Below are 14,651 nucleotides of genomic sequence, written 5' to 3' on the forward strand. Positions count from 1 at the left end.
ACCGTGGTTGTTTAATATATTTATAGATGGGGTTGTAAGAGAAGTAAATGCGAGGGTCTTGGCAAGAGGCGTGGAGTTAAAAGATAAAGAATCACACTTAAAGTGGGAGTTGTCACAGTTACTCTTTGCTGATGACACTGTGCTCTTGGGAGATTCTGAAGAGAAGTTGCAGAGATTGGTGGATGAATTTGGTAGGGTGTGCAAAAGAAGAAAATTGAAAGTGAATACAGGAAAGAGTAAGGTTATGAGGATAACAAAAAGATTAGGTGATGAAAGATTGGATATCAGATTGGAGGGAGAGAGTATGGAGGAGGTGAATGTATTCAGATATTTGGGAGTGGACATGTCAGCGGATGGGTCTATGAAAGATGAGGTGAATCATAGAATTGATGAGGGGAAAAGGGTGAGTGGTGCACTTAGGAGTCTGTGGAGACAAAGAACTTTGTCCTTGGAGGCAAAGAGGGGAATGTATGAGAGTATAGTTTTACCAACGCTCTTATATGGGTGTGAAGCATGGGTGATGAATGTTGCAGCGAGGAGAAGGCTGGAGGCAGTGGAGATGTCATGTCTGAGAGCAATGTGTGGTGTGAATATAATGCAGAGAATTCGTAGTTTGGAAGTTAGGAGGAGGTGCGGGATTACCAAAACTGTTGTCCAGAGGGCTGAGGAATGGTTGTTGAGGTGGTTCGGACATGTGGAGAGAATGGAGCGAAACAGAATAACTTCAAGAGTGTATCAGTCTGTAGTGGAAGGAAGGCAGGGAAGGGGTCGGCCTAGGAAAGGTTGGAGGGAGGGGGTAAAGGAGGTTTTGTGTGCGAGGGGCTTGGACTTCCAGCAGGCATGCGTGAGCGTGTTTGATAGGAGTGAATGGAGACAAATGGTTTTTAATACTTGACGTGCTGTTGGAGTGTGAGCAAAGTAACATTTATGAAGGGGTTCAGGGAAACCGGCAGGCCGGACTTGAGTCCTGGAGATGGGAAGTACAGTGCCTGCACTCTGAAGGAGGGGTGTTAATGTTGCAGTTTAAAAACTGTAGTGTAAAGCACCCTTCTGGCAAGACAGTGATGGAGTGAATGATGGTGAAAGTTTTTCCTTTTCGGGCCACCCTGCCTTGGTGGGAATCGGCCAGTGTGATAATAATAAATAAAATATATATATGTATGTATGTATGCATGTTAATAATTTTGGCTGTCTTAAACATATTAATTGGATTTCCTTTATTTCTTGGGGGGGGGGGAATTAATTCGGCTAAAGGCAAAATTGGTTAAAGGCATGCTCTCTGGAACAGATTAATGCCTTTACCCAAGGGTTCATTGTATATTGTTTATTACAAGTATGTCATATTAAATGAATTGTAATAGATAAATAAGCTGTAAAGTTGATATTAGTGTCATATTGATGTGTATTTTGTCATGCCTCCTGAGAGCAGGAATTCCCCTGGAACAGTTTTTCAGTTAATTTAAATGAGGAAAATTGACTCGGCATATGAACAAATCGGGACATGAACTAGGTTGCGGAACGGATTAAATTCGTAAGCCGAGGTTCCACTGCATATTTAAAGGACATTTTATTTTGTTGTGTATTTTTTTGCAATATATCCTTATTATTATTAATAAAAATATATAATAGAAGTCTCACTTTTTTTTTGCTCAACTGTGGCTTTTTTTTTTTTTATCCTAGTCGAGGGTGAAAACTTTATATTTTATTACAAAACCATGTCAGTATCAAAGATCATTAGATGGTCTTTATAAAGGATATCAACAATTTTCAGAAAATTATTTCATGTAGTAAAATTTTTTCAACTTTATACAAAAAAAAATTTTTGTTTTTTTTACCCCACTTTATTACAAGAGCTGTGAATGATGGTCATAGTGAAAGTGCTCTTCAGATTTAAAATTACATACCTAGTTTTAATGTGTTTCTTCTCATTACAGGAAAGAATTTGTACAACAATGAGCATGTCGCTATCAAATTGGTAAGTAATCTTGAGTACTTATAACTAATACAGTGGACCCCCGCATAACGATTACCTCCGAATGCGAGCAATTATGTAAGTGTATTTATGTAAGTGCGTTTGTACGTGTATGTTTGGGGGTCTGAAATGGACTAATCTACTTCACAATATTCCTTATGGGAATAAATTCGGTCAGTACTGGCACCTGAACATACTTATGGAGTGAAAAAATATCGTTAACCGGGGGTCCACTGTAATTATATTATTATTCTGTAACTTTGCTGTATTTAACCCTCTCTTAGGTAGTTCTCTTGCGCATTTTTTTAAACAGAGTGGGCAAACGTCATACATGCCTGTTTGACAGATTGTTCATGTGAAATTTGCTTAAGAGTTAAAACACAAAAATAGTCAGGTTTTTAATTTCCAACTGAATTAATAAAAAAAATGTTCTACATTTAAAGTATTGTTGGGTTACCTCATAACAGAGAAGTAGAGTTTATTCTTTGGACTCCAAAGAATAATTTGAACACAGTCCAAAAAAGACACTTGGGATATGTTAAAAAATGCATATATAAAATTGTGTTATGTAAAGTGAAGTGTATAGGAAAAATGGGGTTACATTCCGGACACCTTCAAATCTGTAAATAAAATTTTTTTTATTAGTTTAACCCTTGAACTGTCCAAACAGATCTACGTTTACATGCGTAGTGCTCCAAAAGTAGATCTACGTTTTTTTACATATTTTCAAATATAACATAAAAAAATGTAGATCAAAGTTTTTTTACACATTTTCAAATGTAAAAAAAAAAAAGTCTACATTTTTTTTACGTACTTTCAAATGTTGAGAAAACATAGATCTACGTTTGGACAGTTTGAGGGTTAAAATGAACTACAGTATTAACAGGTTCTCCAGTGAGCAGTGGAAAACAACAAAGACATTCAGTGGTGATCGTTCCAGATGCTTAGGTATGGAAAGAAAGAAGAACTCGTAAGGAACACTATACAAAACTTGAGAGGATCATCAAATAGACCGAAAGGAACACAGGAAAGACTTGAATAATTGTCTGTTGACCTTTCTTTTAAAAAATACAGTAAGACAAAGGTCACAACAGCCAGGAGGATGACAAGGTGGATAATGAGAACTTTCAAAACAAGGAAATAATGTCATTGGTGACACTTTTAAAATCACTTGTGCTCTCTCATTTGTAATACTGCTCAATGTTGACAGCCCTGTTCAGCAGCAACAGCCTGGTTGACCAGGCAAGCACCAGATGAGCCTGGCCCATGGCCGGGCTCAGAGAGTAGATATACTCTCGAAATTCTTCAAAGGTATATACAGTGGTCCCTCAATAATCATCCGGCCTGAAAGTCATTCATTTTGGAAATATTGTAGTCCCATTATTTTGTCTAAACATTGGCTCGCAAATGGTCCGTTAACTTGCTAATCATCCTTCGTCCGGGATGGGTGCTCATGCTCTGAGCTGCCTGGGCCTGCCTTCCCAGCCAGTGTGCCATTGTTTACCAGTGAGCGACGGTCCCCTCACATGCTCCTACAAAATATTTCATAATATTCCATTGATTTTAGTGCTTGTGAGTGCTAAATAAGCTACCATGGCACCAAAGAAAGCTTCTAGTGCCAGCCCTTGGGTAAAGAATGTGAGAAACATATAATTTATGAAAAAGTTTGTAGAAAAATACAAAGGTGGTGGTGGTAGAGTGGAAGCAGTTGTGATAGTGGTTGATGGTGGTAGAAGGTAGTAGAAGGTAGTAGTGATGGTGGTAACAGTTGTAATAGTGGTAGGTCATAGTGATGGTGGTAGAGGGTTCCTTCTTCAGTGATTCAGCAATTCTACCACTCCTCCAATGTTGGAGTTACATAGGGCTACAGAAAACACCACTGCCTCAGCTGCTGCTTCACCACCATTATGGACAGCTTACTCTCAGTGGCCCTTATATACCCAACAACAACACAACACAACACCTCTCATGACATACAATCATACATAATGACTTATTTTATTCATTCTAGAGTATGTTCTATGTTTCTATGTTATTAATATTGTTTATTATGCAGTAATGGATTTAAATTAGATAAGTTTAGATTTAGAAAGGACATAGGAAAGTATTGGTTTGGAAATAGGGTAGTTGATGAGTGGAACAGTCTACCTAGTTGGGTTATTGAGGCTGGGACTTTGGGTAGTTTCAAATTTAGGTTGGATAAGTACATGAGTGGGAGGGGTTGGATTTGAGTGGGACTTTCACATCAGAGCTTATTTCTTGGGTGGCATTGAAAAATGGGTTGGGCAAATGTTTTGTTAGTGGGATGAATTGTAAAGGACCTGCCTAGTATGGGCCAACAGGCCTCCTGCAGTGTGCCTCTTTTCTTATGTTCTTATGTTCTTAATTGTGATAGATAAATAAGCTGTAGAGTTGATATTAGTGTCATATTCTCCAACAATAAACTTGCCATCCCTCCCTTACACAAACAAGTCTCCAATAAGAACATAAGAAAGGAGGAACACTGCAGTAGGCCTGCTGGCCCATACTAGGCCGGTCCTTCACAAATCCAACCCACTAACAGAACAAATGCTACCCAAGCAATAAGCTCAGGTGCAAGACCGACTCAAATCCAACCAGAACTAGAGATTATTTCATGGGTAGCATTAAAAATTGGGTTGGGCAAATGTTTTGTTAGTGGGATGGATTGTAAAGGACGTGAATACAAATAGAGAACGTGAATACAAAAAAAAAATTCTTGAATATTGATAAGTTGATACTGTAATTATTCATCTATACAGGTTATTTACATTTAACCCCAACTCTGGTAGGGTGAGATTGACATATGCAGAATGGGTGTTTACCTGGAGAGAGTTCCGGGGGTCAACGCCCCTGCGGCCTGGTCTGTGACCAGGCCTCCTGGTGGATCAGAGCCTGATCAACCAGGCTGTTGCTGCTGGCTGCACGCAAACCAACGTACAAGCCACAGCCCGGCTGGTCAGGAACCGACTTTAGGTGCTTGTCCAGTGCCAGCTTGAAGACTGCCAGGGGTCTGTTGGTAATCCCCCTTATGTATGCTGGGAGGCAGTTGAACAGTCTCGGGCCCCTGACACTTATTGTATGGTCTCTTAACGTGCTAGTGACACCCCTGCTTTTCATTGGGGGGATGTTGCATCGTCTGCCAAGTCTTTTGCTTTCGTAGTGAGTGATTTTCGTGTGCAAGTTCGGTACTAGTCCCTCTAGGATTTTCCAGGTGTATATAATCATGTATCTCTCCCGCCTGCATTCCAGGGAAAACAGGTTCAGGAACCTCAAGCGCTCCCAGTAATTGAGGTGTTTTATCTCCGTTATGTGCGCCGTGAAGGTTCTCTGTACATTTTCTAGGTCAGCAATTTCACCTGCAGCACGCAGTGCATAATGAGGAAAAAAAATCCGACCATGTTTCTGGATTAAAACGCCAAATTAGAGGTGTATTTTCAATAAAATTATTCATGGTTGTATTCGCATTTTCCCGGTTTCACCTGATAGAATGGAAGATATATTACAGAAATAGAGATGATTTTGATTGGTTTCACGATAAAAAGTACCTTGAAACTGAGCTCAAAGTAGCTGACATGTTCGACTTTTGCCGATGTTCAAAAGTAAACAAATGATGTCATCATCCAACACATGTCCAACTGGCCAGTCCAATATGCGGACATTATTTATACAATTAGTATATATAATAATGCAGTAGTCTGCGTAACAGTAAATCTTCTATTTTTTTGTGTGAATAAAAATTCAAAATGGAAGGCAAGAGTAATATAAGAGGGGCCTGGAGACAAGACTAATGAACAGAGAAAATGTTAATTTAGTGCCAGGAACGTCTGCATTGTTTATTCAGGACCCTATTTTGAAACTGGCATCTTTTGAATTCTGCATGAAATTGGCCAAATCGCCAACTTCTGACCACTCTATCTAGTAGTTGAAATCAGTAAATGGGTGGTTTCTGTTACTCAATCGATGGAACAAATGGAGTTCTAAAGAAATAGCTATGAGTTTGGTTGGCTGGAACAATGGAATTAGCCGAAAATTGGGCTGAAAGTAGGCGAAATCACCAATGCGTATACATTGCCAAGGCCGCTATCCTCGCAAGAGCGTAATTCCCTAAGTTTTCCATCAAATTTCGCACTACTGGTGTAATTACCATCAGGAAAAGATTCTCTATCACTTCATGAGAAATTTTTTTTTTAAATTCTTCGACACAGTGCTCAGGATCAGGAAAGGGTTAAGTAATTTCAAGCTCTTGAAGGGTGGTGGAGTGTGTTGTCTGGTGCAGGAGTTTTTGATCATCCTCACAGCAGCTTTTTGTTGTATTATTGAAGGTTTAAGGTGATTGGCTGTAGTAGATCCCCAAGCACAAATATTATAGGTGAGGTAAGGGTATAATAGAGTGACAAAGTAACGAGTGCCATATAGGGTACAGTAAGGCCCCGCTTTATGGTGTTTCGCTTTACGGTGTTTCGCCTTACGGCGTTCCACTAATACGGCGATGTCAAATTATGACCAAAATTTGCTATACAGCAAGCGGTCTTTCAAATATGGTGCCCCCCACCCAGTTTGTTTACATTTTCCGTGACCACATCTATTATGTCAGGAAACTTTCCAAAATTTCAAGTGTTTTAAAGTTACTACTGCATATTTTATATGTACTCTGATAATTATACTTATGTGTACCTTTACCTAAATATACTTACACACTGTGCTGGTGTACAGGTACACATTAAAATCGCTAAGTCTCTCTCTACTCATGACGCCAATACTGTACTACGTAATAATAATCACTCTTGGGCACACTAAATGTTTTATTTTACATCAATATAGGCATTTTCATTAATCCATCTATGATATTTTCCTCAAAATTATATATGAAACCCATTACATAGCATATAAACATGATACATACACTCACAGAATAAAAACTGATGTAAATATGAGATTTGTTTACAAAGCAGCTGTGTAGGTAGTGTCGGAAGAATTACGTTTTCTCTAGTCAAACTGGGGGATAACTATTATTATCTTCATTCGCTCTAAAAATGGTGTGTTGCTGTTTGTTTATTCTGAACTAACTTGTACAACTTGTACACAATGTAAGAGTATTTGCATTGTGAGGTAATTATTATTATAATAAAAAAATATTGAAGTAAATGTTTTACAAACTCTTACAAATGGACGTGAATGAACTAAAAGTAGACAAATTAATACGCATTTATTTCGCCTGACCAAGTGATCGTCCACTACCTGTTCAGTTTGTGTTCTTACATTGTCTCAACTCTATCTCGTTCTCTCTCTCGTTTACTCTTTCCTTAACTAGTTGGCTCTCATTGACGATGGTGTCTAAGGTTAGCTGTGATAAAAAGAGAAGTCATAAGCCTCTTGCTTTAAGTGCCAAGTTAGAGGATGATGGTGTGCCATTCTGATTTTATTCAATAAACACCCTGCCACTCACCTCTCACACATTAATATTAATAAGGTAAGTAATAAGTGTATTCTGTGTGTATCTTACCTTTTATTGTGTTTTTAATGCCTATTTCTATTGCTAACTTAATATAAGTTAGTGTAAACTTGTTGTCTGGCATTTATTGCATATTTTGTGTGCTCTGATAATAATACTTGTGGAGCTGTGTGGTAGCTGTGTGGAGGGACAACATTACGTTTTCTCTGCTCAGCCATCAGAGAAAACGTGTATGAATCTGCATTTGGCCCAGCCACTCCCTCACTCCGCTTTTGTTTACAATTTTCGGTATGAATTATTCATTACTTCTACCTTCGTTTATGATGGCATCTAAAGGTAGTTGTTAGAAATGATTAAATTCAATGAACAAGGCATGTCGATGTTAATAATATGGCTCTGGGCCACAGTGTAGGTAGCCGGAAGGTGCAGCCCAGGCGCTACACCTACCGGCTACCTACACTGACTTCCTACAAATAAATACTACTCACCTCTCCTCCTATATGAAGACTACACATATTTTAAGGTAAATAATGAGTGTATGTGTATTTTACCTCTCTGGGATGTTTTAAATATCGTATATTAAGTGTGAGACGGGGAGCCAGTGCTACCTACACCTGGGCTACCTGCACCTGACTTCCTACAAATAAGTACTACTCACCTCTCTCCCTGCATTAAGATTACAAATACTTTAAGATAAGTAATGAATTTACTGTGAATGTATTTTACTTTGTGTGTTTTTAATGCCTAGTTCTATTACTAACTTAATATAATTTAGTGTAAACTTGTTGCCTGGTATTTATATGCATTTATAAATGGAAAAAAATGGCGTTCTGCCTTCCGGCGATGTCTGCTTTCCGGCGACAGCCTGGAACCTAACCCGCCATATAAGTGGGGCCCTACTGTACATGGTTTAGTATCTTGGAAAGGATGCCTACTGTTTTGGAAACTTTCTTAGATATATGCTGGATGTGGGTCTGACATTACAGTCAAAGTGGCGACCTAGAAATTTGCGCTCAGTGTGTCTTAAAATGGGGGAACCATTTATTGATATGTTTAGCTGAATATTTAATGCTGTTCCCAAAAAGCATGAAGTAGGTTTCATCTGTATGAATGTCCTCTGACCTCGTAATGCCCAAGTTTTAGGTGCAAGATGTTGTGGTCTACTGTATCAAATGCTTTTCATAGGTCTATGAAGAGCCCCAGTGGATATTCATTTTTTCAAATGCTGTATATAGTAATTTGAGCATCTGAATAATTGCATCATTCGTGTTTTTTTTTCGGCCTAAACCCAAACTGGCAGGGGTTCATTATGTTATGGGATAGGAGGTAGTAGTAGATTTATTAATGTATTATTTTTTCGAAGATTTTAGAGAGTAAATGCAAGTTAGATATCAGTCTGTAGTTATTTAGTTCTGTAAAATCACCTCCTTTGAGGATCAGGGTGACCCTTGATGTCTTGAGTATGGGAATGTTGAAGATTCAACAGATCTGTTAACCCTCTGAGGGTCCAGACCCCCAATCTGAAACTTGTCCACAGGGTCCAAGAATTTTCAAAGAAATTTTTGTTATTTTTTCTCATGAAATTGTAGAGAATCTTTTTCTGAAGGTAATAAAACAAAAAGTGCAAAATTTGATAAAAATTGACAAAATTACGCTCTCTCAAATTTTGCTGCATCAGCGATATTTGCACATCGGCGATTTTGCCCACTTTGACTCCCATTTTAGGCCAATTACATTCCATTCGACCAAATTCTTAGAATATTTCGCAAGCATTACTTCCGTTTTATCAATTGAACACAAGAAACTGCCCAATCAACTATTTCAACTACCCAACAAAGTGATCAGACATTGGCAACTTGAGCAATTTCACACAAAGTTCAATTTCAAAATAAGGTACAGAATAAAGAATGCAGACACTCCCGGCACCAAAATAACATTTCCTCTGTTTATTAGTTATGTTTTCAGGCTTTACAAATGAATTCCACTTTGATTTTTTATTCACATAAATTTTTATTCACACCACAAAATAGAAGATCTGCTGTTATGCAATATTGTAATAACTGTATAAATAATATCAGTGCATTTGTGACCACACACTAGACCCATCAGCTGATGTGTATTGGATATGTGATGCGATTTGTTTACCCTTGAACATCAACAAAAATCAAACACCTCCGCTACCTTGAGCTCAGCTTCAAGCCATTTTCAGTACTAAAACCAATCAAAATCATCTATTTCTGTAATACATGTATATCTTCAATTCCATCAAATGAGACCAAGAAACTGCAAACACAACTGCAAAAAGCATACAAAAATACACCACGTTTTAATCCAAAAACACTGTCGCAGTTCCCTTTTCTCATGCACTGCGTGCTGCAGAATTTGTTTTATGTGGTGCACACTTACCACATAGATGCATTCTCTCATACAGTGGACCCTCGGCCAACGAAGGCATTGTCTAACGATAAATTCGTCCAACAAGGCGTTGGAGCATAAAAATTTTGGCCCAACCAACGATGAAAAACTCAACCAACATGATTCGTCCCGAACCTGTCCGTCCAGCCTGAGTGCCTCAACTGCCCTGCTCTCATTGTTTACAAGCCAGGGTGGATGGTTCCACATATGTATTTGATCAATTTTGTATTATTCCGTTGTTTTTAGTGCTTGTAACTGCTAAATAAGCCACCATGGGCCCAAAGAAAGCTTCTGGTGCCAACCCTGTGGTAAAAAGGGTGAGAAATACTATCGAAATACATGTACTATCGTACCACGGTCAGCTGCTGCTCATCTCTGAGAGGATCAAACTTTGTTGCACTGGCTAACTCATGCCGTGTTTGAGGCAAATCTGAATTGGTAGTTACAAATGATACTTAAGGATTTCTCAATACCTGTCATGTACGTAGGGAATAACGACATTCAGGCTGATCATCTGACCGAGTATTAGAGGTAGAGGGTACAGGATCAGGAGGATTGTCAGAGTCTGTTACATTAGTGTGGGTTGGAACATCATTATCATCACATACTAACTTCATGTGATCTAAATGTGATTCTTTATACTGACCAGTACTAATTTCTCTAACCTTATACTTATTACCAGTGATATGTTCAACTACTCGATAAGGACCAGTGTGAAGGCTTACTAAGCCCTGTAACAACTTCAAACAGTATTACCAAGGCTGGCTGGCTCCTCAGGAAAATTAATGAATAGAAAAAGAAATAATAAACACTTTATTATTTAGTAATGCAAAGATAAAAATTGAAACATGAATGTGTATCCTACTTAAAAGAAAAATTAAATTAAAAAATGACATTTGAATTCAACACTAATATGTACAGTTATACTGGGGTGTCTGGTTGAGGTTGACACCGTCTTGTAGAAATTGTAGCCCTTACGGATGATGGGGGGGGGTCACAGGTGTTGAGTGACAACCCAATGACTAGTTCTTCACAGTCTATAGCCTTGAATAGCCTGTCCAGATGACAGGAACGCAGGTTCTTTACTACTGCCAAGATGAGGAGTAGTCGCCTGCGGTTTCCTACAATTAACCCCTTGACTGTCGCAACCTCCAATCCTGAGGTGTCTCCTGGTGTCGCAAAATTTAAAAAAAAAAATTCTTTTTTCTTATGAAATGATAGAGAATCTTTTCCCGATTGTAATGACACAAAAAAAAAACGAAATTTGATGGAAAACTGACAGATTTACGCTCTCGCAAAGTTAGCGACCTCGGGTATATTTACAAATCGACGATTTCGCCCACTTTGAGTCCTATTTTTGGCTAATTCCTTTGTTCCAGTCGACCAAAATCATAGCTATTTCTTTAGAACTCCGCTTTTTCTATCGATTGAGTACAAGAAACTGCCCATTTACCAATTTCAACTACCCAATAACGTGGTCAGAAATTTGCAATTTGGCCAATTTCGCGAAAATTAAAAAATATGACAATTTCAAAATAAGGTCCAGAATGAACAATGCAGACATTCCTGGCTCTAAAATAACATTTCTCTTTGTTCACCAGTCATGTCTTGAGGCCCCTCTGATATTACTCTTGCTTTCTATTTTGAATTTTTATTCAAACAAAAAATATAGAAGATTTACTATTATGCAGACTACTCCAATACTGTAATTGTATAAATAACATCAACTCATTCATGACTGCATATTAGAATGGCTAGTTGGACATTTATTGGACAATGACATCATTTGTTTAATTTTGAACATCAGCAAAAATCAAACATTTCTCCTATTTTGAGCTCCATTTCCTGGTTCTTTTTATAGTAAAATCAATCAAAATCACCTCTATTCCTATAATATGTTTTCCATTCTATCAAATGAGACGAAGAAAATGAGAATACAACCATAAATACTATACGAAAATAGACCACAAAGTCTGCATTTTAATTAAAAAAACGGTCGGAGTTTTTTTTTCTCTCATTATGCACTGTGTGCTCCAGGATTTTTTTTATATGGTGCACACTGACCACACAGACCCATTCTCTCAAACGTGGGCCTACCAGCTTTCTCCTTCTTGATTTGAAGCCGCTAGAATTTATGAGTATTTATACATCAAACACGGTACCTCGTAGGATGTATATATACGGCCGCGACAGTCAAAGGGTTAATTAGGTAGGTAGATAAAAAAGTGACGTCTCATGACCTGTTTCAGTCCGTCTCCTTCAGCACTTTTCTTTGGTTGGCAGGTGACCCTAGCTGTCATTCCAAGAGTTGTGCTGGGAGCTGTGAGTCGAGTGATTACTGTTTGGCCGGAGCTCCACATATCACCTTTCGGGGTGGGGAAAAAGGGGGGGGGGTAGCAGGAGCTAGACTGACCCTACCTTAACAAGCAGCCGGCAATCAAACTTTATTATTTTATTATCACACTGGCCGATTCCCACCAAGGCAGGGTGGCCCGAAAAAGAAAAACTTTCACCATCATTCACTCCATCACTGTCTTGCCAGAAGGGTGCTTTACACTACAGTTTTTAAACTGCAACATTAACACCCCTCCTTCAGAGTGCAGGCACTGTACTTCCCATCTCCAGGACTCAAGTCCGGCCTGCCGGTTTCCCTGAACCCCTTCATAAATGTTAATTGGCTCACACTCCAACAGCACGTCAAGTATTAAAAACCATTTGTCTCCATTCACTCCTACCAAACATGCTCACGCATGCCTGCTGGAAGTCCAAGCCCCTCACACACAAAACCTCCTTTACCCCCTCCCTCCAACCTTTCCTAGGCTGACCCCTACCCCGCCTTCCTTCCACTACAGACTGATACACTCTTGAAGTTATTCTGTTTCGCTCCATTCTCTCCACATGTCCGAACCACCTCAACAACCATTCCTCAGCCCTCTGGACAACAGTTTTGGTAATCCCGCACCTCCTCCTAACTTCCAAACTACGAATTCTCTGCATTATATTCACACCACACATTGCTCTCAGACATGACATCTCCACTGCCTCCAGCCTTCTCCTCGCTGCAACATTCATCACCCACGCTTCACACCCATATAAGAGCGTTGGTAAAACTATACTCTCATACATTCCCCTCTTTGCCTCCAAGGACAAAGTTCTTTGTCTCCACAGACTCCTAAGTGCACTACTCACCCTTTTCCCCTCATCAATTCTATGATTCACCTCATCTTTCATAGACCCATCCGCTGACACGTCCACTCCCAAATATCTGAATACATTCACCTCCTCCATACTCTCTCCCTCCAATCTGATATCCAATCTTTCATCACTTAATTTTTTTGTTATCCTCATAACCTTACTCTTTCCTGTATTCACTTTCAATTTTCTTCTTTTGCACACCCTACCAAATTCATCCACCAATCTCTGCAACTTCTCTTCAGAATCTCCCAAGAGCACAGTGTCATCAGCAAAGAGCAACTGTGACAACTCCCACTTTATGTGTGATTCTTTATCTTTTAACTCCACGCCTCTTGCCAAGACCCTCGCATTTACTTCTCTTACAACCCCATCTATAAATATATTAAACAACCACTGTGACATCACACATCCTTGTCTAAGGCCTACTTTTACTGGGAAATAATTTCCCTCTTTCCTACATACTCTAACTTGAGCCTCACTATCTTTTAAATACCTATACTGTAGTCCTACCATAGAGAATGATTACTTATGGCTGGTGGTAACCGTCTGTGGTATGCGGCGTTGAAGTTCCAATGGTAGATTTGAGATGGAGTCGAATCTTGATTCCGTCGAGTGATCCTGGCAAGGTCGCCACTTGTGAAGGCTTACTCAGCCCTGTAACAACTTCAGACAGTATTATCAAGGCTGGCTGGCTCCTCAGGAAAATTAATGAATAGAAAAAGAAATAATTCACGAAGATACACTATTATTTAGTAATGCAAAGATAAAACATTGAAACATGAATGTGTATCGTACTTAAAAGAAAAATGAAATTAAAAAATGACATTTGAATTCAATGCTAAAATGTACAGTTATACTGGGGTGTCTGGTTGAGGTTGACACCATCTTGTAGAAATTGTAACCGTTACTGATGATGTGGTGGTGGGGGTCACAGGTGTTGAGTGACAATCCAACAACTAGTTCTTCACAGTCTATAGCCTTGAATAGTCTGTCCAGATGACAGGAACGCAGGTTCTTTACTACTGCCAAGATGAGGGGTAGTCGCCTGCGGTTTCCTACAATTAATCAGGTAGGTAGATAAGTGACATCTCATGGCCTGTTTCAGTCCGTCTCCTTCAACACTTTTCTTTGGTTCGCAGATGACCCTAGCTGTCATTCCAAGAGTTGTGCTGGGAGCTGTGAGTCGAGTGATTACTGTTTGGCCGGAGCTCCACACGTCACCTTTCAGGGTGGGGAGAAAGGGGGGGGATAGTGGGAGCTAGACTGATCCTACCTTAACAAGCAGCCGGCAGTCAAACTATCGTCACCATATACTCGCTCGTTACTCCTATCTGTTGAACTTTTCCCTCATACCCAACAAACTTTTGATCAAGCTTAGGCATTGCAGACTTTTTGTTAAAGTTAGTCAGCATAACTCTTGAACCTACTTTGATTTTGGACGGCTCCGCTCGAGTGTTAGCGACTCTTGTAAATTCTGCTGTTGATTTATGAAGTGTTTCACGGATTCTTCTAAAGACGCTTTGAGCTAAGCTGGTACGAGTTGCTATGAAATCATCAGGGTTGTAATTTGGTTTTGGATTAGAATATAGTAACTCA

At 39.2% G+C, this 14,651-nt stretch overlaps 1 protein-coding gene across 1 annotated transcript in view; it reads left to right on the top strand.

Annotated features, from left to right (window-relative positions):
• The window catches only part of LOC128699936 (casein kinase I-like), a 134,723-nt gene that overhangs the window by 47,453 nt on the left and 72,619 nt on the right, over positions 1-14,651 (top strand). Inside the window, exon 2 of the mRNA XM_053792781.2 lies at positions 1,935-1,975. Coding sequence (XP_053648756.2) covers positions 1,935-1,975 — 41 coding nt within the window. The remainder of the gene's footprint in view (positions 1-1,934; positions 1,976-14,651) is intronic.

The sequence above is a fragment of the Cherax quadricarinatus genome, chromosome 81 (assembly GCF_038502225.1).
Source record: "Cherax quadricarinatus isolate ZL_2023a chromosome 81, ASM3850222v1, whole genome shotgun sequence".
In the NCBI taxonomy this organism is placed as follows: domain Eukaryota; kingdom Metazoa; phylum Arthropoda; class Malacostraca; order Decapoda; family Parastacidae; genus Cherax; species Cherax quadricarinatus.